At 41.1% G+C, this 26,478-nt stretch overlaps 1 protein-coding gene across 1 annotated transcript in view; it reads left to right on the plus strand.

The window, feature by feature from the left end:
* Positions 1–26,478, plus strand: part of CSMD1 (CUB and Sushi multiple domains 1) — a 1,821,295-nt gene that overhangs the window by 1,671,023 nt on the left and 123,794 nt on the right. The window contains exons 41-44 of the mRNA XM_059909813.1: positions 948–1,157; positions 17,928–18,116; positions 23,860–24,037; positions 25,991–26,136. Coding sequence (XP_059765796.1) covers positions 948–1,157; positions 17,928–18,116; positions 23,860–24,037; positions 25,991–26,136 — 723 coding nt within the window. The remainder of the gene's footprint in view (positions 1–947; positions 1,158–17,927; positions 18,117–23,859; positions 24,038–25,990; positions 26,137–26,478) is intronic.

Raw genomic sequence — 26,478 nt, forward strand, 5'->3', positions numbered from 1 at the left:
GCATAACACAAAGTAAAGCTTTCCTCATATGTTGAGAGAATGATCTACAATAGCTGTTGGTATTCTCAGTTTAGGCTTTACAGATCTAACTTAATTGCCTGGATTTATGCAAAAGCTAATGTCTGGCATTCTCAATAAACTTGAAAGTGAATTAAAATATTTCAGACACAGTAGTCAATTAAAGTTTCAAAACTACCACAATGCCATAGCAAATAACTAAATTATTTTGATTTTGATTTTCTTCTAAGTTATCACTGTAGCTTATCTGAGACACATATCAGTATGGTGCTAGCAATATGGGTCCTTCAGACAGTCTTGGTATCTTGCCCTGTGCCAGGCTGTTAGATTGAATTGTGAGAGCTAGAGTGGGGTTGATCCGAGTGAGTTTCTTGCAAACATCAGTAATTTGTTTTGCAGGCACTACACAATTGAAACAATCACTTACCAAACTAAGAAATTTCTTGTGCAGTGGTATGCCCTTCCATTTAAAAGCCACTTTTAAAGCTTGTTGCATTTTGTTAGATCTGTATTGGCTTCTTCCTTGATAAAGCCACAAATTAAGGATGATTTGACGTACGATTACAACCTTGTGTTTCTGGTTGTAATGATTATGATAGCAGCTGGACAAAATCACTGCCATATGTATGGATATAAGTCACCATTCTAAGAATTATACCTGCATGTCTCTGTGATGCAATGCTGGTAACACCCATATTTCACAAATAAGTTGACTTAGGGGCATTTACTACATGGACAAAGGTCACACAGCTAGCAGGTGGCTGAGGTGAAATTGAACCAAGGATCATTGTAATTCACGAAGTGTGCGCTCCACTCGGCCTCCTAGAGAGATGCTGTTTGGGGAAACTGATACAATTTTAATCCCTATTGGTAAACATTATCATAAAATTTGATATTAACTTCCACCGATTTTGCATATTTTTTCATAGGTGCACATATTCAATTTCTGAATTTTTCTACCGAAGCTAATCATGACTACCTTGAAATTCAAAACGGACCTTTCCACACCAGCCCGATGATGGGGCAGTTCAGTGGCCCCGACCTGCCTGCGCCCTTGCTGAGCACAACTCATGAAACGCTCATCCACTTTTACAGCGACCACTCGCAGAACCGGCCAGGGTTTAAACTCACTTACCAAGGTAAGGAGTCAAAACGCATCTAGGGATGCTTCTTACAGGTAAATTGTAAGGGTAAACCTCCCTAGCCGGTTAAAGGCTTGTACAGCTGGAGTCATTTCTAGTTGGGCACAGTTTTCTGATTGGGAGTGGAGTGGAGTCTTGGCTGTTGTACACACAAGTCAGGACACAGACACAAGGAACAGGGTCAGCCATGCACTGTCACTGCTTCACCTGAAGTCCCTTGTCTCTCCCCCCAACGGCCACCATCACCACCTTCAAGCCCCTTGGCCCCATCATCAGGTAGCCTTCTCACCTGTCACCATGTCCTCTTGGCCACGTGTAGGTATTTCCCATCAGGACTGTGGTGCAGGGAGTCTGTTCACAGTGGAAGTGGGTCTGACCGTGTCTCTCGTGCCCTTAAGCCTTGTCTCAGCTCAGAGTAATGGTTCTATGTACTATTCAAGTCATGTTCAAATTATGCCAGAAAAAAAAACGAGAATGAACCTTACGTGTTTTTAAACCATCAAAATATGAGATCTCTAACAAAAGTTTGAATCTACCATTATCAAAGCATTTTTGACATGTGAAAAAGTTCAAAGTTTTCATTTCAAACACAGTAATTTAGCTGGCCTTTTCTTGAATGTTGTTAATTCAAATGAAGTTGAAAATGTCAAAAGGGGAGTCTTTTTTTAACACAGCAAAATCACTTGATTTCTTTAATTTCATAGGCTACCCTGGAAAAATAGAGATTTAATATTTTATTACTGAAAGAGGATGGCATTTTGTGTTGAACTCTTAGACCTTGTTACTTCAGTTGTTACTTAAAATATAAATTTATGTTTCTAGAATTTGGGTCTCTTAAAATAGGAATCCAGGTAGGAGAAAAAAGAGGGTGGTACAGGTTGAGGAATGCAGCAGGAGACCTTGCCAGGATTTCTCTAGGTCCGTCTGTGTCTCTCATTCCGTCTCACCTCGATCCCCCTCCATCTCAGCCAAGGGTATCACTTCCTCCTGGAAAGGCTTACACACAGAGAGAACAGCGGAAGGGAGACAGCTTCCCCCAGGCCAGCACGGAGGTCTGCCTGCAACCCTGCCCGTCCTCCGTTTGGAGACAAGAGAATGTTCCGCCTGCTTCCAGGCAACCCCTCCCGGGCTCTAGGCTCGAGAATGTTTCTTTCTACTCTGTCAGGGCTGTCAAGGCAGGAATCATCTTCCCTTATTGCATTTCCAGCTGCTACTTCTCTACCAGATCTTTCTCATTAGTGTTTCAAATATACTCAAATTCCTCTCTCCCTCACACACACCCCTGTTTATACTTAATTTTAATGACCCGCATCTTCCTTCAGCTCCCACTTTGTAAGAAACCTCTGGGAGGAATGGTCTACCCCAGCTCTCCCAGCGTCTCCTCCTCTTCCTCACTTCTCCTGCCCACCTGCAGGCATCTGCCTTTAACACCCCGCTAGTGACACAATCGGCCGTGTCGGCAGTTCTTCGTGTCATCTGAGATTCTCCAGTGGGGGTGATGGGACCGGCCAGAGACAGATTAGCAAGAGGAGAACAAGCACAAGTTCATTAACATGCCCGTCACTCGGACACACAGACACCTGGGAGAACCCAGACGTGAGTCACTCAAAGGAGTGGTTAGAACTCGGGTTTAGGTACCATCTGAGGCTAAAACAAAGGAGAAGGGTTTGGGGCTTCTAGGAAGGGGAGGTGGCAATGGGGAGAAAAGCAGGAAATGTGTGGTTCACAAGGGTTGTTGAGTCAGGCTTGTTGTGCTGATTTAACGAGAAGAGAAAGCTCTGCAAATGTACATTTTCTTCGTAAATGTAAATTTCCTCTACAAAAGGGGACCCTGTGCCCTGTTTTTAGAGTTTTCTCCTGCATCTGCTTGTTCTCAAAATACCCCAAGTTTTATTGAGCAAACACGGATGTAGCTCTTTCCAGTACCTACACAAGGACTCAGCAGGCCTGGTGGAGTCAACAGCCGTCTCCCACACAAGTGAGGGACCACGGGTCCATCCATCGGTCTCTGTCTCAGCATCTGGGCACTGAGCCTGTGGCAGCTGCCGTTGCCTCTCATTCTGCAGACCGTCACGGACCCTTCCTTCTGCCTGTGCTCCCACTGCATCCCTCCTACAGCCTCCAGCTCCACCCCGTTTCAGCCAGAAAGCCCCGGCCGGTGGGTGCATTCTCCTCTGGGACCCTGTCCTTCCTGGTACCTTTGTGTGTGAACTGCCCCCTCCCGCCAGCTCTCCCCTCCCTGTCCCAACTTAAAACGACTGATTCTCCACTGCTGCTCAGAGAGGCTTCTCTCCCCCCTGAGGCTGAAGCACCAAAGGCTCCTATAACTGGTGTCAAATGCAAAACAAATTCAGATTTAGTAAGAAGAGACTTTCATTGGGAAGGATTATTTATTGCAAGAGGGGAAGAGGTCTATTGCCATAGAGAGAACAAGGCTCCAGCCATAAGATCAGGAAGCATCTCAAGGGTTAGGAAGAGGCTTTTCCCTCCTGGAGAGCAGTAAACAAAGCTCGAAGAGGCTGGGGGTAGGGACTGCGGTGACCAGGAGGGGCATGAGGGGATGTGGGTGAAAGCAGGTCTTTCCCTGAGGCCACCTGTCTGTGGCCCAGGCTGAGGGTGGGCCAACGTTTAGGGGCCTGAGGGGGAAGAAAAGCGTAACTGAAGTTTGGCTTACAAGAGTTTTGTTCCAGTTGGCCACTGAGGACCAAACAGTTCAGCTAACCTTTTAAAGGGAAAGCATGGGAATTCGGAGGATTTTATCAGGTCCGGTCACAGGTAACCACAGGGCACCTTGACTCTTATCTCAGTCCTGGGGGAGGTGGTTCTTTGCACTAAGTCATTTCCTGTAACACAGAGGCGTTAGGGAAGGGGGTGGGTTTCCTCACCTCAACTTTTCTCTAGGATTCCTGAGCTCAGGTGAACTTTCACATTGTCATTGGGAAGAGGACAGAGCAGGGTCTGAGGGCTCGGATTCTGAAGCCTTACTAGTTAAAGGAATCCCATCCGTGAGCTCCGACCCGGGCCTTGACGCTAACACAGGTTTACTGATAAATAAACTGCTCCTGTGCACGTGACTCCACTTGACTCTCTATCCAGAGTCAAAAAGGAACATATGAAATGTGCGAAAGAACCCAAACAGAGCACTGAGAACCCAGAAAGAAAAGTGAACTCGGAGTGGTGGTGGTAGAGAAGATGCAAAGTCATGCATTCTTAAGGACTGAGGAAAATTCATATGCTGAACTGAGATTTTTACCTTTCCTACAAATGTTTGTGTAGGGGACCCTGCTTTTCTAGGTTCTTGGCTGAGACCCCCTGTACAAAAAGGCAGATTAACAGTGGAAAATCAGAAGTTAATAACATGCATGCCTGCTGCATACAGGGGAGATTCCCAGGGAACCTGATTAACTCCCCAGCATGGCCCAAGCCACCACCTTAAACACCACCCCAGCTGAAGAGGCAGAAGCTGGGGGGAGTCAGGGGAGGTGGGCAGGAAAGCAGAGGAGACAGGCTTACAGTTGCTGTGCAGATTGAGGCCTTTTTTTCTTCTCCATTGATAAGTTTCTAGAGGTTTAGCCATCTTTCTCTTCCTGGAACAGAGAAAGGACACCCTTACAAAGGGAGTGTTCCCTCATAAATGTATTCATAAATGTCTCTTATACACAGGTTACCTCTACTCTGTTTTCAGAGATTCCCCCATTTCTGCAGTTTCTTAAAAATAACCAGAGACTTCCCTGGTGGCACAGTGGTTAAGAATCCGCCTGCCAATGCAGGGGACACGGGTTCCATCCCTGGTTCGGGAAGATCCCACATGCCGCGGAGCAACTAAGCCCGTGTGCCACAACTACTGACCCTGCACTCTAGAGCCCACGAGCCACAACTACTGAAGCCAGTGTGCCTAGAGCCCGTGCTCTGCAACAAGAGAAGCCACCGCAATGAGAAGCACACGCACCGCAACGAAGAGTAGCCTCTGCTCAGTGCAGCTAGAGAAAGCCCGTGCAGCAACCAAGAGCCAACGCAGCCAAAAAATAACTTAAAAAAATAATAATAACCAGCTCGAAATAATCCTCATGCCAAAGACATATTTTGGAGTGGCAAATTCTGGTCCCCTTCATCTGTCTAGATATAGATTCATCTTTCTTTAAATTAAAAAAGAAGCTTTTGTGAGGATCATAGCAGTGTTCTTCTCTGGGCCTCTCCCTCTTAGTTTCCATCCATCAGAGTTGCCAGTGGTGATTTAAAATCCAATTTGTAAGTTTACAGATGCACCTTTCACATGATTAGGCGACCATCAAAAAAAAAAAATAAGAAGAAGAAACAACACTCAAATAAATCTCAAATTAAATTATGCTAGTATCCCTGTCATATGTGTGAAATCACAAATATCAACAATTTGTAGTGCCTGTCTCTTGACCACTCAGGCCTGGCCAGAGTAGATCCTGGCACACGGCTGCACCATCAGAACATTAAGGGCAAAAGGTGGTTTGGGCCTGAATTCCTGAGAAGAAGCACAAGGAGTTTGCAGAGATGGTGAGATTGAAGACTGGATTTCTTTGCACCTGAGTCTGACTTTATGCAGGGTTACAGTCTGTCCTTCCGAAGGGTGTTGTTTATATATATAAATGTTCCTTAAGGTGTTTATTCCAAATGTAGGTTTTAAAATGAATACAAGCTAAGGGCTGGAGACTTTTTAAGAGCTGGGGTGTGGGGCCTTGGCCCTCTAGGTTTGCCTGAATCCCATAACCCTTCAGTCAGCTGCCAGGCAAGATGTAGTTACACGGCTTGGAGCCACTGAAGCTCGGCTCCTGTCCTCCAGGGCAACTGCAGAGTGGGGGCACTTATCACCCCTGATGTCACACTTCAGAGGGACTGTCCCCAGGTCCTTGAGAAAGACACACCTGGGCTCTAAAACTGACAAGAGGCTTTTACGAAGATTTACATACATCTCGAAGGGACAGAGGGAAAATACACAGTGACAAGTTTTCTAAAATAAACACTCTAAGAAAAGAGAGACCAGCAGCAGAGTCTGGATGAAGCCTGGCCAGGTCAGAGGCGAAGGGCGCGTTTGTAGATGAGCCCATGTGGTGTAACATTCAATTGTGAAATAATTTGCATCCCACGTTGAGAAGTTGAATTTTATTCTCTAGGCCCATGGTTCTAGAATTCAAGGGATCCATGACTTGAATGGTAAATATCTACCCCATGAGATACAGATATTATAATTTATATATAATATTAATATACATAATATCTCTATATAAATGTAAAAATACAGTTTTAATATTTTCCTCTTAACCTCTAATGATGCGAATGTAGTATTAGCGTTACCTGTGCTTTGTCACCAAATCACAGATAATTCCATGTTTTATTACAATCATTGCAGATATCTCAAAATACTACTATACAATATTGTGAAGTGACATTAGTTATTAGACTTGCCACCTGCCATTTAGTGAAATAACAACACATCTAGTACTATACCATAAGTCTGGCTTTCATCAAATTTTTCTTTCCGATTTTTCCTTTGTAATCTGATGTATTTGTTTATGCATTTAAAATATTAGTTTGAGGTTAGTGGACTTCACCAGAATGCTAAAGGAGTTAATATTAAAACTCTTAGGAAAGCTGGTGGGTAATAAGCTGTTGAAGGTTTAAAAGTGGCTGTCTTAGTCCATTCAGGCTGCTTTAACAGAGTACCATAGCCTGAGTGGCTTTTAAACAGCAGATACGTGTTGCTCACAGTTCTGGAGGCTGTGAATCCAAGATCAAGGTGCTGGCAAAGACACGCTTCCTGGTTCCTAGACAGTGTCTTCTCACTCTGTCATCACTTGGCAGAAAGGGTGAGGGAGCTCTGTGGGGCCTGCGTTATAAGGGCACTAACCCCATTTATGGGGCTGCACCCTCATGACCTATCACCTCCCAAAGGCACCACTTCCAAAACCATCACATTGGGAGTTAGGATTCAACATACAAATCTGGGGACACAAACACTCAGTATATAGCAGTGAAAATTGCATTAATCATATTCTCATTTTTTAAAAGCTTAGTCTCCACGTACAGTGTGGACTGTTAAGCAGGCAAGAAGTGGGTTTGGCAAAAAGAGGGAGACTGGAGGTAAAAAGACACGTTTAAGAGGCAATTTTAAAGTTCCAGGCATGGATGGGGACCATGTGCCCAGGCTGAGGCAGTGTGCTTAGTACCTACTGCAGAGGAAATAATGAGGATGAGGTGGTGGGTGGCGGAGCCTCTCCCTGAGGCTGAAACTTGAAGAACGGGAAGGAGCCAGGGGTGTAAAGAGCAGGGAAGTGTGTCCGGGTGGAGAGAGGAGCTCCCACCTCTCAAAGAACAGAGAGGACAGAGCTGGAGTGCTGAGAAGAACAGGGTCTGAGAGGTTTACAGGATGGAGACTGTTTGGGAGTTGGGTGGTAACACATTCATAGTTTTTTCCAGGTGCAATGTAAAGTCATTGAAGGATGTTAGCAAAAGATAAGTCCCTGCAATGCAGAGAATGGATTGTTGGAGGGGGAGGGAGGAGAGGAGAGAAAGCAACAAACCCAACGAGAAGGGCCCAGGAGAGATGCAGGTCTCAACTTCAACACAGCTTTCTTTCATTGTATCACCTTCATCTGGCTCTTAGCTCAACTTAGAATTTGAATGGTATTATTGTGAACCCCATGCTCCTCTTTCATGTTTCTGTACATCTTGTGTCTCCCCCCTCCCTATTCCTATTGAAGTGTATTCTGTTAAAATATGAGCATTTCGTTCGTGATCATCATTTTAAACTTGGTTATTACATGGTAGTCTTCACTGTTTGACACTATCTTAGTATTTGAGTCAATCAGAAAAGTATAGCATAATTATTTCTCCTACATCACAAGCTGCCAATTAAGTGGTATATCTCAGTTGACCCTAAGAACTTTTGAGAAGTCTCCCCCATTTTGAATATTCTTAATAGTATATTGAAAATTTTAACTTTTCTTTCTTTATTGACAAAAGTCAAATACAGATTCCCATGCTAGTACTGTTTGCCATGTAGTTTTGAAACTAGATTTTATCTTATGTAGCTTTAAACCGCCACAGTTCAGAAAAGTGTTTTTTGTTTTCTTTCTCGATATTTTCCAGATAGGGTTACTAAGGCCATGTCTACATAGCTCCAAAAGCTACCAATTAGTTCACTCCAAAAAGAATGTTAAAAAAAAAAAAGAGGAAGGAAGGAAGAGAAGAACAGCACCACAAAAAGTCTGTGTAGGAATCATTTAGACTAGAGATCATAAAGCTGCTGTGATTGGTTAGCAAAATATTAATATTTTTTAAATTGTCAATATTTAGAATTAGGTTTCACATAATTGGTGAATGACCTATAGATCCACTTTCCCTTTTCCTGTTGCAATGTCAGGAATGACTTTTGGCCACATTGACAGGTGGGAGCCTCCCCCTGAAGTGTCAGAGTGACGGCCCTTCCAGGGTGTAGAGGCACTGACTTCAGAAATCTCCTGTAGTTGCCTACAAGCTGTGATCCCACGCTGTCTGCCTGGCCTGTAGGCATTCGAATTTGTGAGTCCGCATCTAGGCCAGACATCTGGTTGGTTGAGCAAATGTTTTATTTACTTGATACCTGACTCTACATTTAAGTATCCACATTTTTAAGAAGAAAAATCCCTAAGTAATATATTTTTTATGTAGGCAGTTAATTTGCTATAATTGAGAGATATAAAAATAAATTAAGTAAAAAAGAAGGAGAACACGAATATGAGGCATTCTGATTTCTTGCAGAGTATCTTACCTGACAGGGATGAAACTTAATTAGATAGTTTGTCATTTTATAAAATTTATAAGTTGGCAAAGTGACACAACTGATGTGTGTGTGTCACATCAAAATTCCTAGGTTCCACCTGAGATTTATAAGTTAAGCTTATGATTAATAACTCATAAGAAGATGCATAAATCATGCAGATAATTCTTGTCCTTCTCAATGATGTCTGTGTTGTACCCCGTATTCCTAAGCCTTCTCATTTATTTATGACCATATAAAGGTCAAAAATGCTACTAGTAGATGTAGCTGTCTTGAAGTTAAATGACTTACACGGAACTTGAGAAATGAAAGGTGAACTGTGTGAAATAAAATTGAGTCCGTGTACCCTACTTCTAAGTCAAAAACTGGGAGATGGGAGATAGGACGAAGATATTTATCACGTAATTAGATATCAGTCAGAAAATGCAATAGATATCAGAAAGATGACTACATGATTCCATTGGCTGTCACATCAAGCGCCTATAATTTAAACACTTGATACAAATATCGTTTGAGATTGATATATATGAATAATCGTTATTTTCCCAGATCCAAACAAAGGATTCTCCTAAGAAAGAGAAAATTCTTTGTGTTATCTTATTCTTGTAGTATAAGTACGGGCTTACTGGTACTGAGATTTTCTTTTCATAATATTCGTGAAATGTTGCCATATTAAGATTTTTAGTGACTTTCTTTTCCTTTTGTTTTTTGTGACTTGACATTCGGCGAAGCTGAATATTTATCTTCCGTCGTTCCTTCTTTCCCTGTTTCCTCTCTTCCTTCCATCCTTCCTTCCTTCCTTCTTTCCTTCCTTCCTCCTCTCCTCCTCCCTCCCTTATCTGTCTTTCTCTCTCTTACTTTCTTTATCTTTCTTACACTATAAAGCATGATTGTTGAATGCCAAAAACTTAAAGATAATTTTAAGTGCTTCAACCATAGGTGGTAAAAACACCTTTTTCCTTTTGCTATATGTGCTATGCACCTTGGAAAAAAAAAAAAGCCAACATAATAGGATATGTTAAATCTGCTTATTCATGCATACAATCACAAAACCATTGCATTTTTAGTGAATTGAATCTATGAGAAAATAGGCTATAGTTTGTGGATACCAGTTTTTTCCCCTTTAGGAGGAAAAGCAATTAAACTGCCTTTATGTGCAATGAGCAACTGAAGAATTCATTCTCACTGACTGTGTAAGCACACTCACTGTTCCTTACAGATACGACCATAATTTATACATGAAATTGACACGCCTCTAAGACTGTCGCTCTTTTTCCTTCTAACGTGATATTCTGAGTCATTGAGGAATAAAGGCAGGGAGCTTCCTCTGTCCTTTTCCACCATCTGCATGAGTGAATCAGGCTCTCAACATGAGGCTCTTTATAAAGAAGCCTATTTCACATAAAAATGCTTAAAACAGTGGGTAATACATAGTTGTATCAATTCTCATCCCCTCCAGGGTGTCCTTTTTCAAGATGGAAAAGTGCCTACAATGGTGGTTCATGGACTAGACTCTTAGAGACCAGGGTCCAAATCTTAAAAGTTGTCCGATTTCCTCCCTGCAGGTCGTGTGGATTTGCTTTTCCTTTTATGAGTTTGCTGAAAGTAAAAGTAACAATCTCAACCACTTTCTGCCTTAAGAGAGCTATTCCTCTGAACCAAAGGCACACCTGGATGGGTATGTCAGTAGATGTGTCTCCTAGGTGACGGCGCCTTCAGGTGTCCACATCCCAGTTGAGATGTGCCGTGTGCTTCTTCATCAGTCCTCCCCAAGCTCCTGATGCAGTGAAGGGATTCTGAGTCTGATGTGTGAGTCTGTAGTCTTAGTGAGTCGAACAATTCCTTTGCGTCGAAATAAAAGTTTTTCCACCAGGTAAAGGCTATTGTGTAAAAGGATTCCTGAGCACTTAATCCTTGGTTGGTCGAAGCACAAGACACAATTGTAGTTGCAACTGTGAATAAGCAATTTGGTGAACCGTCCTGCGTGGGAGCTTTTGGGCAGTGGGAAAGGCATGGGATTGGCTGCAGCCTTAACAGTAATGTAGGTGGATGTCATCAGTAGGTTCTGGGATCAAGGTGTTCACGTAAGGAACACAGAACATTTAGGTGGACAATCTATCTTAAAACTGAGAACTAGGATTATCTCCTCGTTATAAAGGGAGGTGATGTGTTATCCTAGTCATGATAACAGCCACTTCGGGAAACTGGTGAGCTTATGTATGTGTGCCTTTGAGAAATTCCGTTGACTACAACATGAGCCTTAGTCACTTCTGTGACCAGATTAATCTTTTCATTGAGAGGAAGCCGAGGACTTGAAAAGGGCTTGGAGGTCATATTCAGCGTAGACCTTGATGCAGACTGCAGTCTCTCCTTCCTGTAAGGAGGCTGTTTTCTTAAAGTATTTCACACAATCCCCATATTAGAAGTTGCTTCTTCCCCCTGGTCTGCCCCCATCTGATAACTGGCTCAAGAGCTCTGCCTGGAGTGAGGGAATTTCATCATAGAAACCAGCCATTTCTTACAGTCAAGACTTAGCCTTGCTGAACTGATATATACAAACCATGTTCATTGCGTTTATTATCTCTTAATTCTTGTGAATAAGATAGGTATCTTTGTTCTCCTTTCATAAATGAAGAAATGAGCCTCTGGAGAGGAAGTGGTTTGGTCAGCATCCCAGATCCATTAGATGGGAGACCCAGGTCCAGCTCAAGTTCCTGGGCTCCCTTCCAGCACATCCCAGGGCCTCTACTATTTTACATAAACGACCTCCAGGCTCTTGTACGTGCTTCAGAAACCTATTTCTCTGTTGGTTGATGATTCTCTTTCTAATTCAACTTTTCAATGATAGATCTGACAACAGATCTTGTAGAACAACTGGATAACACCTCAAAAAGTCTTTAGGAGTTGTCAAATATGGAAATATATGAAAATATATGAAATATATGAAGGACTTGATGTCCTTCAGTAGAAACAGAATTTGTTTGAAAATGGTGATTTTTACTTCTCTTTATGCTAGAAGTGACTTCCTTATCAAATTCCAGTGAAGTGGTCTTTTCTTTTTCTCTCTTGTTTTTTTTTTCTCAAATTAAAATGTGTTATATTATTAAAGTGAGTTTATGGGAATTAATGACCATGAGTGATGAGTACAGAACAACAAAACTGTGCTTAGATGAGGGTTCTGACACTTGGTTGAGTGCTTCTTCACTCTCAAGCCCAGAGGCCACATTAATTAAACTCCCACCTCTGAAACCAGGTATATGGACACATCACAGATATTCAGAGGTACATGGACATAGATAATGCAGGTAATACAAAGTCTACTGCACCTGTGCTAAACAGCACACAATGGGAATCCTTCCAAAATTCATCTATTTTTCGCATACTAAAGAATTATTTTTATTACTTCTTTTTAGTTACTTTAATTCAGACACCTAATAGTCCTGTAGATCAATGCATGTATCACTGTGTAAGTATGACCATGAGTCAAACTTTGGGAAAGACATTTTTTATAAAAAGAGAATGTGACTTATGACTTAGTTGAAAATTTGGGAATATTGATATTGATATTTAAATAGTGAAGGACTCCATTAAATAAGAGATTTAGAACAAAGACCTAAATATAGTGTGACTGATATTTATTTATACTTAGTGTATAATTCACAATTGAAAACAAGTTTAATTTGGATTGTAAATTCTTAAGAAAACTCTGCAATGTGGGGTTTGTATTATGTCTTTTGCCTGGCAGATATGATTTATGTCATAACGAATGGGTCCTGGCTTTTAAAAACATGTCGCTGTCCATTTGTAAACATGTTCTAATGCCTCTCCTGTGGCTTGGCACATTTCATTACTAGGTTCTCCCCTTGTAAGAGCTGTAGACCATGAACAGGGGCAGGGGCTCTGGGAGGACGGCCTCCGGAGCTCCTCTCCTGGAACTCCCCACCTTATCTCAGAGAACTGACTTCCTTCTGTCCTTGGGCCCCTCCTGTTCCCTCTGCCGAAGAGTCTCCCTTTCTTGGGCATTGCCTGACTTGCATCTTCTCCCCACTCAGATCTCAATTTCAGTGTTAATTGTTCAAGGAAGCAGTTTTTGATCACCCTCACTTACCTTCATCCTGGGGTTTTTTTTCCCTTTATTTTAGTCCTTATTTCTTTAATAATAGTTTACACAACTTACAATTGTTTTACGTAATTACCAACATATTGATTTATTGATTTTGTGTCTGTTTCCCTAAATAGAATGTAAGTTTCATGAGAGCAGGACCCATTTCTGTCTAGTTTCCATTTGTAACTAGTATTTATAACATAGTAGACACTCAATACATGATTTTTATCTTACTCAATAAATGAATAGGTAATAAAAACTATAGTCCTGCCTACCTGGGCTGGCATTCTCTCTCTCTTTTTTGTTCTTTAATTCCTATACAGGACAACTGTGTTAGTGCCATTAAGAAAAGAAAGAAAAAACACTTTTTCTTTTAATCAAGGGTAACATAGAGCAGTTGGACTTAGAAAGGCAACCCTGAAATTTCTATCTATCTCAATCCCTTTCACAGAGTTTAGACGACGGGTAGAAATAGGCTGGCTTTATAAATCCCTAAAGAGACCTTGAATGCCGGTCTTAAATTATGCCACAAACCACATAACACATGTAGGGAAATGCGTTGTGTGACATATTAGTGTGTGTGATGAACGTGTGGAGCATGTGTGTGTGAGTCTGTGCTAAATGCTGTTTCATGGGACCGTTCATCAGGAATCTCTGTCACCGTTACCTCCTTCATGATGCACTGTGATAATTGGTTCTTGTATTGATACCCTAAGGGCACCGCTAGAGCATGAACAGAATCTTTCAGGGAGGGTAGGGTGATGTTGAACATGGCTTTATTTGATTTTTGTCCCATGGAAACTGGCAATCCGTTTTTGATAGTTTTTACTTTTTAAGTTTTATCATTAGCAGCTGTATTTGATGTATTAGAGGACTCATTTCTCCAACAGAACTTATTGTATTTCAAGCAAAACAAGAATGAGAACAAGCGGCTGATTTCAGTCAAAAAGACTATAATAAAGGAGGAAACTGGCTAATAGTTGAAATGCAGCATGGGAGTCTCTGTACTTTTTCTGAGCATAGGTCTATAAGGTAACTTTAACTCAAACAGCAATATTGTGAGGAGGGAAACGATACACTGTGGGTATTTGCCAGGCCTGGCTTTCCGGAACAGGCTGCTTCATGGCCTTCCGAGTGGGGTGGTCCTTGGGAGAGGCAGGCAACCTTGCTGTGTGATTGACAAGTGGGCCAGGGAGAGAGGCACATTATGGGGAAGGAGGAGAGAGGTGTGGGTGTGTGGGGGGTGTGTGTGCGTGTGCACGTGTGTGTGTGCGTGTGTGTGTGTGCACGTGTGCGTGGGTGCGTGCGCGTGTATGGGTATGAGTCAGCATGGAGGGTCCAGGGCCTCCCTTAGAGGCTCCCCACTCCCACCCAGAGGGCTCTTCTACCTCCAGGTTCTACTTGATTCTGGACCCTGGAGGAGCCAATGCAAGGAACTATGTCAAGATGCTCCCAGACCTTGGCCACCGCTGCATCTTCTGCTTTCTGCTTTCTGCTTTCTTGCTCCCAGTCACTCTTCAACTGCTTATCTGACTCTTGTCCAGAGACTTAGACAATTGCAAATATAAGATACTGAAATTAAGGATTTTTTAACCTGCTAACTATAGTCAGGGTTTAACCGTAGTATCTTGTTGTGAGCTGTGCAGTATCTTTATTGAAAATGTAAATGAATAAATATATATATACATATACGACTGCATATATCTATATGTATGTATGTATGTGTATTTCTGTGGCTATTGGAAGATATGACATTACAACATTTTACCTCTTCAGTATTTATGAGTCAAAATATCATAATTTATTTGTTTAGACATTTAGATTACTATAATGTAAGTAATGATGCAATGAACATATTTAAAGATTTGGCTTTTTCTTTGAAATTATTTTCATAGTAGAGATTTCTGTAAATGGTATTACTAGGTTAAATGTTTAAAAAACTGATTCTTTATGGCTCTGTTCAAATTGCTTTCCCAACGTTTTATGGCAAATCACATTGCCATAAATAATTTACCCAGTTGACTCATTGGCATTGCATATTGTTATTTTAAAGAGAAAAGTGCCATTTCAGTAGTTTATTCATTAAGAAAAAGCTATTAATAGTAATACTCTATAGCAAATGTTTAACATTTGGCAAATGTTAATTAAGACAAACCCCAAACGCCAGACAGCAACTACGCTGATCTCTCACATTGCAAGTGCACTTGTAATACGACCTGATTGGTATCTTTCCACGTGGCCCCCGGAGTATCTTTATGGAACTCTCCAATCCTTGTACCATGAAAAGAGGGCAGTTCATAGTCTAACCCTTACCTGCCTGTGAAGTCTAACCTGAGAGTTTCCAAGCCATGTACTCCGTGTATTCCGGTCTTAACAATCTGCTTAAATATTGCTCCATTTCACACATGTTCACATGTCCATCAGCTATCACACCGGCTATGATGTTGTCCCTTTCATCTATTACCAGCATCCTCTTTCACCCCCTCTTTATTCCAGGTTCTAAGTACAGAAACAGTAAGTCTAAAACTCTGGGAAATGCCTGGCACAAATCATGGACCATATAATTTTTCAGGATTTATTTAAAATCACCAATGGTGATCACCTGGTTAAACTAATTATATATACAATGAAAATGTTTATTTTATTTTATTCCCCACGTGAAGGACCTCCATGGCAGTCACTTGCATCCTTTACATTATTATTCCATTTTCAGTTGACTGTGAGAACAATGGTGCCGGGATTGTGCACGGGTCTGTTTGCAGCAGGAATGCATCACAGGGAGAAGCTGAACTGCAGTTCCTCCTGTGTTGGTTCTTCATAGAGTGGCTTTGTTACTGTGTCAGTAGTGAGCTGCCAGCCCCTTTATGTATAAGAGCATAGTCTAAACACTAGGTGATCCTTAAAAAACTAAAAATAGAATTACCATATGATCCAGCAATCCCACTACTGGGCATATACCCAGAGAAAACCATAATTCAAAAAGACACATGCACCCCAATGTTCATTGCAGCACTATTTACAATAGCCAGGTCATGGGAGCAACCTAAATGCCCATCGACAGACGAATGGATAAAGAAGATGTGGTACGTATATACAATGGAATATTACTCAGCCATAAAAAGGAACGAAATTGGGTCATTTGTTGAGACGTGGATGGATCTAGAGACTGTCATACAGAGTGAAGTAAGTCAGAAAGAGAAAAACAAATACCGTATATTAATGCATATATGTGGAGCCTAGAAAAATGGTACAGATGAACCGGTTTGCAGGGCAGAGATTGAGACACAGATGTGGAGGGCAGACATGTGGACACCAAGGGGGGAAAGCGGGGGCGGGGGTGGTGGTGGTGTGATGAATTGGGCAATTGGGATTGACATGTATACACTGATGTGTATGAGATTGATGACTAATGAGAACCTGCTGTATAAAAAAATAAAATTCAAAACAAAAATAAAATAAATTAAAAAATAAATAAACACTAGATGATGACCTGGTGAGATTCCACTGCTCTGGAGTATGCATGACCCTCCCACCAGAGCAGGTAAGAAGATGTTGAGAAGGCGGCTGATTTAGCTTTAAGATTCGATATTATTACCTAACTCAGGTTTGGCTGCTCGCCACTCAAAGGCCAATAATCGAGAGGCAAGTGTCAGTAGAAAGGAAAGGTGCTTTAATCAGAAAAGCCGGCAATCTGGGGAGAAGGTGGCCTCGTGTCCCAAGACCAACTCCCAAGATTCTGCTCAGTCATAACAGTTTTTAAAGGGAAAAGGGCGGTGGGGGGTGGGGGGAGAATCTCAGTGAGTCATCGGGCAGGAGGTTGGGTTCTGCATCACTCTCCATTATGTGCAGACCGGCTGACTCTCCCTTCAGATGTTATCTCGTCTGCATGACCTGCCTGCAGGATTGCCAAGGGGGCTCTTGGGGGGTGGAGAGCTAGTCATTCTTTAACTGCTTAATTCCTCATTCTTACCTGTTTTAATCTAGGAGAAGAATCAACAGGTTAGGCAAGGCATGGTGTGCATTCATGAGAGCATAAGTTAGGAGTTATGTTCAGTTGCCTAGTGATCTCATTCCTATAATCAAGTTAGAGGGGAACAGAAATGAGCAAACAGGAAAGGGGCAGAAGAGCTGCTTTCAGTATCAGGAGATTACACCTAATTATGGATTTGTTAACTCTCACTGATTTATGTGTACATTTTTGAATTACACAGTCTGCAAACATTTATTATCCATCAACCTACCTACAGTTTATTTTAGGGAACACAAAAGACTTAGTGATAAACCACAATAAACAATGTATTATAAAGAGATTGTACTGACAGATAGTAATGGCTAGCGTAATGATTCTACACTTCTTTTTAAGGAGAAAATTAAGAAAACGAAATGGATTTCTTTATTTGCACTGAACATTAACTGAACTCAACAAAACAACAACCTGTTTCCTAATTAGAAACACTTATAAAGGAGTGCTAGGATAATTTTCTTTTAAATTAGAAGAAAACCGTTTAGGTCCGTGTTCACCTGACGTTCTCTATAGGCATTTTTTATTATCATCTGTATTTCTTGTTTTTATTAAATTCCCCACATACATTTTTTTTCCAAGGTAAGCACTGTCAAATTTATTTTTGGTATGTGCTATGTAACTTCTAAAGCATACAGTAAGTGTTCATTAAATGCAAATTGTTATAATTCTACTACTAATAATAATTACTGTTTTAACTTAGGATGGTAATGGGCAGCTTAGTCAAGACCTTGTTTAAAACTCATATCTAAAAAGTTCACCCTAAGAAGCTGCACGCCATCATATCCCTCCTCTGATTCCAGACTAATTGCACTTGCTATTCCTGAGCTGGGCTCTGTCTGTCTGTTCCAGCCTATGGATTACAGAACTGCCCAGACCCGCCGCCTTTTCAGAATGGGTATATGATCAACTCGGACTACAGTGTGGGGCAGTCGGTATCTTTTGAGTGTTATCCTGGGTACATTTTAATCGGCCACCCAGTCCTCACCTGTCAGCATGGGATCAACAGAAACTGGAACTACCCTTTTCCAAGGTGTGATGGTAGGTTAATCACTTTTCTTGGAAGCGATCTAATTTTTCATGTGTATAATGGTGCATGAAATATTAAATGAATGTATTTGAGAATTCATTAATTTGTTCAACAAATTTTTATTGGGAATCTATTATGTTAAACTCATTCTACTTAGTATTTCAGGAATATATCATATGCCAGCAAGGTAAAAAAAAAATGAATAGGTCTTGCCCTCAAGGAAACTACAAGGGTAACAGAATAATAAACATGAATATTTATTATGCAAAATCAGGCACAAAGAGCGTTTTGATGAATTACAAATACAGAAGATGGTGTTTGCTTGGGAAATCTTTATGGCTAGAGCAGTGCTTAGTTTTACAGTGGTTCCATCAAATTGCTGGATTAGAGGGGAAAAGAGTACTTTATTTCACCCTAGATATTTTCTATTGTTTAACTTTTATAATAATCATATATTGATTTTGTATTTCAGAAAACTGACTTTATTTTTGTAGTTGGCCTTGAAGGACACGTACTATTTTGCTACTCAGAGATAGAGACCATCCCAGATAGAAGCAGTAGTGTAAGCAAAGACATAGTGCAGGAGCAGTCTTAGGAAAAAATTAAGTAGGGTCCTTTACTGGTGCATGAAGATCAGATCTGGTTTCAGTGAATATCCCTAGTCTGAGCAGAAATCACTTCTTTAAAGCTTCTGTTTGGCTGTCTAATTTTTATAATGACTCTGAAATTTTTACAATATTAAGTTAAATAGATCAAGTACTTTGTTTATGAAGAAAGCATATGAAACAGAAAAGTTACCATAAACCTAATGTTCTAACATTATAAATACAGTACCTCTGAATGAAAAAATAATGAAATTACCAACTCTGTGGACTTTTGAAATGCTAAATACTTATATCCCAGGGGCAAAAAGGGAAAGGCATCTGGCTGTGTTTGAATTTCTAGTGAAGAAGTAAAAAAAATAAAAAGCAAATTGGTAGACTTTTTAAATCATATTTTTCACCTGTACTTTTCCATTCTTTATCATTATATAAACAGCTATAAAAGAAAAACATTCACTGTATTTTTTTAAAAAATAGTTATTTTAGTTGACTATAAATTTAATAACATAAAATAGCATTTAAAATTATTTTCTAAAACTAAGAATAGCAGTAGCATATCTGGTATTTTTTATTCACGCACTTTAGAAACCTTTTGTACTACTCACCATTTAAAAATTCATATATTTATATATATAAATTACTTTGAATTGTCAGGATTGAAAGCCCTTTTTACTTGCAATTTTTGCCAGAATCCTTTGAATTCATATGTAAACAGGAGACTCCTTGGCTTGATATAAAAAATAGAATTATGTATTTAATTAGATTTCATTGCTTTTTCAAATCCAACTTTCCAACATGGAAATAACTGCTGGCTTAGAATTATTTTGTCAGTGTGAAGATAACAAGATATATCTTTTTGGATGATATATGATGTGTAATACTACCCAGAGTTGGCCAAACCGTGAAGCTAAAAATCCTCCAGACATCCAAGACAGCCCAAGACTCCTGGTACCTCGTGCAAGTTCCAGGACTGCCCCCAAGCCACCCTGAGGTTGGATAATTTACTAGTAGGACTCACAGAACTCAATAAGCTATTATACTCCAGACTGTCGTTTATAACAGGAAAAATTTCCAAATCACTGCATTAACATAAACTCAGGTGTGGCTGGAAGGGGCCTGTTATGAATAATAAAAGACAGTTTGATCTTCTTCATCACTTTGGAAATTCTGAGGGTTTTAGGAGTTCTGTGCCAAGAACAGGGAAGAAGGCCACAACTGCGTGTATTTCTTCTTGTAAGTCGTGCTGCCTCAGTGTATGCTCGTGGATACATAGACGGATATGCGTGTGTTGACTCTGGCCCCTGGGGTGGAGGGAAGTGTGGCATCTGTATCACTCCCGGTTGCGAAGTGCAGTGCACAATACCCTGATGGTCTCTCTCCCGGCTGGTGGGTTGCCTGCCCCTCCTGCTGGGACCAGGCTCCTTGGCAGACAGGTGGTTGGCTGTGGTACAGGGGCCCCTCCTGTGACTGGATGCTTCCCCCTGGGCTCGTGACTGATCTCCGCTGGAGGGTCTTCTTAGAGTCTCACCCTCAGGGAGAGCATGGGGGTGGATGCATTTCATGTGAGCTAGATCCCAGGTTCACTGTTGCTTCAGAGTTCACCTGAGGTGCTGCTCAGACGTGGAACTCAAAATACACCTTTGGTGCCACTAAGGTGAGGGGAAAGCCTCTGGGAAGAGATCCTGGACAGGCCAGAGAACATGGAGATGCAGCTTTGACTCACTGTTGTAGGGTCGTACGTTTTCTCCCTATAGGCCACACAGCAGGATTTTGCCTTGAGAAAACGTTGCATGTGCATTGACAGTATTATTACCCAAGTTGAATTTTATACTTATTTAGCTTTTAACATCTTTCCTCATCACTACACGGTGCGCAATGAGGTCTGCAAGGGCAGGGATGGGGTGTCTGTGGGTCTTTGCTGTATCCCCAGCTCCAGCCCCGCTGCCTGGTACATAATAGACTCTCAATAAACACTCATTGAATACATGAGTGCAAGGATTTGTTATTTGAATATCATAGGTAGATCATGGCAAATATATTAAGTGACATAATGTCAGAATGTGTTTTACCAAGAAAATAACCATATCATTTATTTTGACCTTTAAGAGGTGGGCACCATGCTTTTTGTTTATTTGTTCTGTTTTGTTTTCTTCCCCCCAATGGGAAGGGTACTACTCCATATAATGTGGTTTTAGATGCAAATTAAAGAGTCAGAATGCTAAAGGGAAATCTTAGAGGTATAAATCAATACCAAATGAATAACCTCAAGTCACACATCAGGTATGTCAGCCCAATGGCTTCAACACACATTTTTTTTTTTTTAACTTCTTTATTGGAGTATAATTGCTTTACAATGGTGTGTTAGTTTCTGCTATATAGCAAAGTGAATCAGCTATACGTATGCATATATCCCCATATCTCCGCCCTCATGCATCTCCCTCCCACCCTCCCTATCCCACCCCTCTAGGTGATCACAAAGCACCGAGCTGATCTCCCTGTGCTATGCGGCTGCTTCCCACTAGCTATCTGTTTTATACTTGGTAGTGTATATATGTCCATGCCACTCTCTCACTTGTCCCAGCTTACCCTTCCCCCTCCCCATGTCCTCAAGTCCATTCTCTACGTCTGCGTCTTTATTCCTGTCCTGCCCCTAGGTTCTTCAGAACCATTTTTTTTTTAGATTCCATATATACATGTTAGCATATGGTATTTGTTTTTTTCTTTCTGACTTACTTCACTCTGTATGACAGACTCTAGGTCCATCCACCTCACTACAAATAACTCAAATTTCGTTTCTTTTTATGGCTGAGTAATATTGCATTGTATGTATGTGCCACATCTTCTTTATCCATTCACCTGTTGATGGACACTTAGGTTGCTTCCATGTCCTGGCTATTGTAAATAGAGCTGCAATGAACATTGTGGTAGATGACTCCTTCTGAATTATGGTTTTCTCAGGGTATATGCCCAGTAGTGAGATCGCTGGGTCGTATGGTAGTTCTATTTTTAGTTTTTTAAGGAACCTCCATACTGTTCTCCATAGTGGCTGTATCAGTTTACATTCCCACCAACAGTGCAAGAGGGTTCCCTTTTCTCCACACCCTCTCCAGCATTTGTTTTTTGTAGATTTTTTAATGATGGCCATTCTGACCGGTGTGAGGTGATACCTCATTGTAATTTTGATTTGCATTTCTCTAATGATTAGTGATGTTGAGCATCCTTTCATGTGTTTGTTGGCAATCTGTATATCTTCTTTGGAGAAATGTCTATTTAGGTCTTCTGCCTATTTTTGGATTGGGTTGTTTGTTTTTTTGATATTGAGCTGCATGAGCTCCTTGTATATTTTGGAGATTAATCCTTTGTCAGTTGCTTCGTTTGCAAATATCTTCTCCCATTCTGAGGGTTGTCTTTTCATCTTCTTTATGGTTTCCTTTGCTGTGCAAAAGCTTTTAAGTTTCATTAGATCCCATTTGTTTATTTTTGCTTTTATTTCCATTTCTCTAGGAGGTGGGTCAAAAAGGATGTTGCTGTCAACACACTTATTTTTAAAGTGTTTTCTATTCATTGTCTCACTCATTTTCAGTCTCTCAGTTCTTTGTTGTCCATGTTTATTGAGATCTGAGCCCAGCAATGGGATTAATGCAAGGAGGTTGGGTGGGGGTGGGGACACAGTCCCTGACTTCCGCCTGCTGACATTAGTCTAATGGTGAAGAACAGCTGGCCATGCACTGTAGCCCAGGGACAAGTGACCAGACCACGGCCACCTGGAGCCCAAGCCACCAGGAGAGACTTTCAGGGGGTGGTGACATTTGCGTTTTGAAGGAAGAGACCAGTTCACCGGGCAGCAAGGTAGGAGAAAAGCACATGGGCTTTTCGTGCAGGTGGACAAGGGCATGACGCTTGCAGCTGAGAAAAAGTATGGCATCTTCAGGGTACACCGTAGCTTGTTGTGACTGCAACGTGGTTTCTGGCCCTATTTTAAAGATTATAAGTATCTGTATACTTTGTTTTGCTAGGTTACACGTCAAGGTCCGTCTGACTCCAAACCCCACTTACAATTATGCTATAAAACTTGTAAAATGTTCTCCACAGCCCCTTCTAATGAATTTACCCAAAACTCGGGCTGATTCAGTCTACTTGACACTGGTGTATTTTCTAACCCCTTTGAGATCAGTGTGCATCTGTATAGTTAATGTGTCATATAGTGTTTCATGGTATTTCATCAGTCATCATTCTGAATTGTTTTTGAACTTCTAATAAAAATGTATTTCAGCTTATTCACTCCACCTAAATTTTATGACTTTTGTGGCAAATATTTGAAAGCCTCACAAGATTCATGTTAGTAACAGACACTCTTATAGCATCTATTGGCTTTTAGTTTGATTAAAAAGTCTACTTGTCTATGACTTTGATATATTATTCTACAATCTAAATTAAAGAATACGTCTCAGATTTTCTGCTCATGTATGGTCATTTCATTTTTCCATAAAATAAAATAATTTCCATGGCAACAGTGATGATCCCTTTATTAAGTGAAATAAAAATGGACTCTGAGTATTGGGATTCTTCACATCATTGATAGCTGGTGAGATATGGGAGCGCTTCTGTAAAATACCACTGACGTAATTTTATCTCGTTTCTCCAGGTGTAGATCTGGGGAGAATTGATTATGTCTTTGTTTCAAGGCAAATAGACTTAGATGCTTCTCTTTTAGACAGTTTAAATAGGCTTTAGAAATCTCACTTAAAACAAAAAAAAAATTGTCTTTCAGTTAAATATTTATGCATAATTTCAACATCCCTTGCATCGGATGGTCCAACGGATTATCATCTCAGTCACAGGAGACAACTGACTAAGGGTTTTTTTTTTTTCTTTTTAATTATGTGGAAATGATTTTATCCTAAGGCTATTTTGAATGTTTGGAGAATATATTAAATGAAACCTAGATAACATAGCTAAGAAGTGTAATTCTTCCAAGGTTTTAAGACTTTAGGGGGATTATTTTGACAAAGTAGTTACTGAGAGATAGATATTTCACAATTATTTCTTAGAAGGAAAATTTTGGCTGCGGGACCTTAGAGACTGAGAAACATTTCACTGTATCCTCTGTAAGTGGACCGTGGGGGCTTGATTTCTCTCACTTCCTTCTCAGCTCCCTGCGGGTACAACGTGACATCTCAGAACGGGACCATCTACTCCCCTGGGTTCCCGGACGAGTACCCCGTTCTGAAAGACTGTGTCTGGCTCATCGTGGTGCCGCCCGGTCACGGCGTCTACATCAACTTCACCTTGCTGCAGACTGAAGCCGTCAACGACTACATCGCTGTTTGGTATGAGAACCTTCCCTGGGAAACACCCATCTGTCGTTGTGATAAACCATTCTTGTAACCACTGACGTGTCACTTACATCTATTTAGAAATGGAGTAGTTAGGTAGATATCAGAAAGGAAAGTTACCAAGTAAATCTAGAGATACAGAGAATAAACCTTATGTACTGTGTTTGAGTTTTATTACATGGTAGATATATTCAGGATTACTCTAGATATAGGAGGCTATCCCATGATCATTTTATTTTTCATTTTTGTCTTCTCTTTCAATTTTTATTTATTTATTTTTTTGACCGCACCACGCAGCTTGTGGGATCTGAGTTCCCCAACCAGGGATTGAGCCTGGGACCCTCAGCAGTGAAAGCACGGAGTCCTAACCACTGGACCACCAGGGAATTCCCTGTTTTATTTTTCATTTTTAAGTGTGATGGCTTTTTTTCCTGAAAGAAAAGCTGATAGGATCCTTTGCCATTATAAGAATTTGATGCTTCTAGAAATGATTGCAGAAATGATTACACACAGCTTTCTCTCCGTGCTTTATAAACCTTGCAAAACTGCCCTCCCATGTGCTGTGTAGGGGATACTAAGTGGGGATGTAGCCCTGGCTCCCTATCGAATGAGCCACGTGGTCTGGATAAGTGACTTAAACTCTCCTTGACTACATGTTCCTATCTATGGGAATGACTATTCCTACCTTTGCATTGGGAGGTTAGAGTTTATGGGGGAAGTGGGAATGACAATTCCTCTGTCAAACTATGGTAGAAAAAGTAGCGCGTACCGTCGGGGCATGACCCAGAGTTGAAGAGCCAGGATGTGCTTTTGGAAGAAACTGCCCTGAAAACTCAAGGAGTAGTCACACTTAACAAGGTTGTGTGTGTGTGTGTGTGTGTGTGTGTGTGTGTGTGTATGTTGGCAAAGTTGTCGTAAAGGTAGTGGTTGTTCAAGTTATTGGAAAATCTGTAAGGTAAGAGAACAGGGAGAGTTGCAGGCGTTGGGAGACACCAGGCGTGGTGTGGCTGAAGTCTCGTGAGAGCCCAGAGAGAAGAGGTGACCTGGCCAGGTAAGCAGGGCAGACCAAACAGAACCTCGTAAATCATGTTAAGGATTTCAGGCTTCATCCTAGAGCAGCAAGGATTCACCTTAGGGTTATAAGAAGGAGAATTACAAGACCAGATCCTGGTTTCAGAATACGCAGTCTCGTTGTGTGGGAAGCACGTCAGCTGGCCGAGAAGGGAGAAGAGTCCAAGAAGCCCTCGAGGCTGTAGAAATAACTCTGACAGGCAGGGGCGTCCCGGTCATGGGAATGAGCGGGAACGGGCAACCTGAAAGGTTAAGTTGACCACATGAAGCTGCCATTTCAGAAGCAAAGCAAAACAGACAACACCACAAGGAAGATCCACACAATAATATCAGCAGGTTTACTCGGATTAACTGATAGATTTAGGAGGTAGGAGGAAAATCTTCATCAGGTAACAACAGCGGAGTGAGCCCTTGTTGTCCAAATGCACGTGACACAGAGAGACTGGAGTCCCATCAACTGTGAATATTAAACATCTTGATATTTCTAAACACGGTATCTAGAAGATGGTAATATTTTATTCAGGTTTTTAAAATATTTCAATTCAGTAGCAGGAGCTCCATAAATCTCACCCGTGATTAAAGAGACACTCTGAATTCAGACTTTAAAATGTGGACATTTGGGAAGAAGCTGATAAATGGTATTGCCCTCACTAGAATAAATGTGACCTGGTCTCAGAAATGCCTCAGAAAAGGTCAGCTGTGAGAGGAACAAGTGAGCCCGAGCTTCTGGTTTGAAGACCAGACTTCTCAGATGGATCCTGGGGTCAGACCATCGTCTTTCACCGAGATGGAGCCCGACTGTCAGAAGAAAATGGTTGTTAATTGAAGCTGTAACTAGGAGCTTTCTCTTCAGATGACTCCCCTTCTCTTTCCTAGGGACGGTCCTGATCAGAATTCACCTCAGCTGGGAGTTTTCAGTGGAAACACAGCCCTGGAAACAGCGTACAGTTCCACCAATCAAGTCCTGCTGAAGTTTCACAGCGACTTTTCAAATGGAGGTTTCTTTGTCCTCAATTTTCATGGTCAGTGTACTTTCACTCTGTTGATGAAGGTGAAGAATTCCAGTTGATTTTTCTCATAGCGTTGACATAAACCTTGTTTCCATCTAAAGTTCCTTGATTCTGCCAACTGAGAACCAATAGGATTTTCTCTCATTTCATGCCAGAGGTTCCCATGACCCTTTTTTCTTCCTGATGTATTTATTATTTCACATCTCTTTTGTAGTAAGCTTGGATTTACTCCAAGTTAAGTGTATTGTATGTGAAACTCTGATATGGAGACCACTGAAATACATTTAGTACCTTTCATAGATTTCCTCATCTCCGTCTCCAGATGAACCTCGCTAGCAAATGTCATGTGATTAC

The sequence above is a fragment of the Balaenoptera ricei genome, chromosome 21 (assembly GCF_028023285.1).
Source record: "Balaenoptera ricei isolate mBalRic1 chromosome 21, mBalRic1.hap2, whole genome shotgun sequence".
NCBI classification, from domain to species: domain Eukaryota; kingdom Metazoa; phylum Chordata; class Mammalia; order Artiodactyla; family Balaenopteridae; genus Balaenoptera; species Balaenoptera ricei.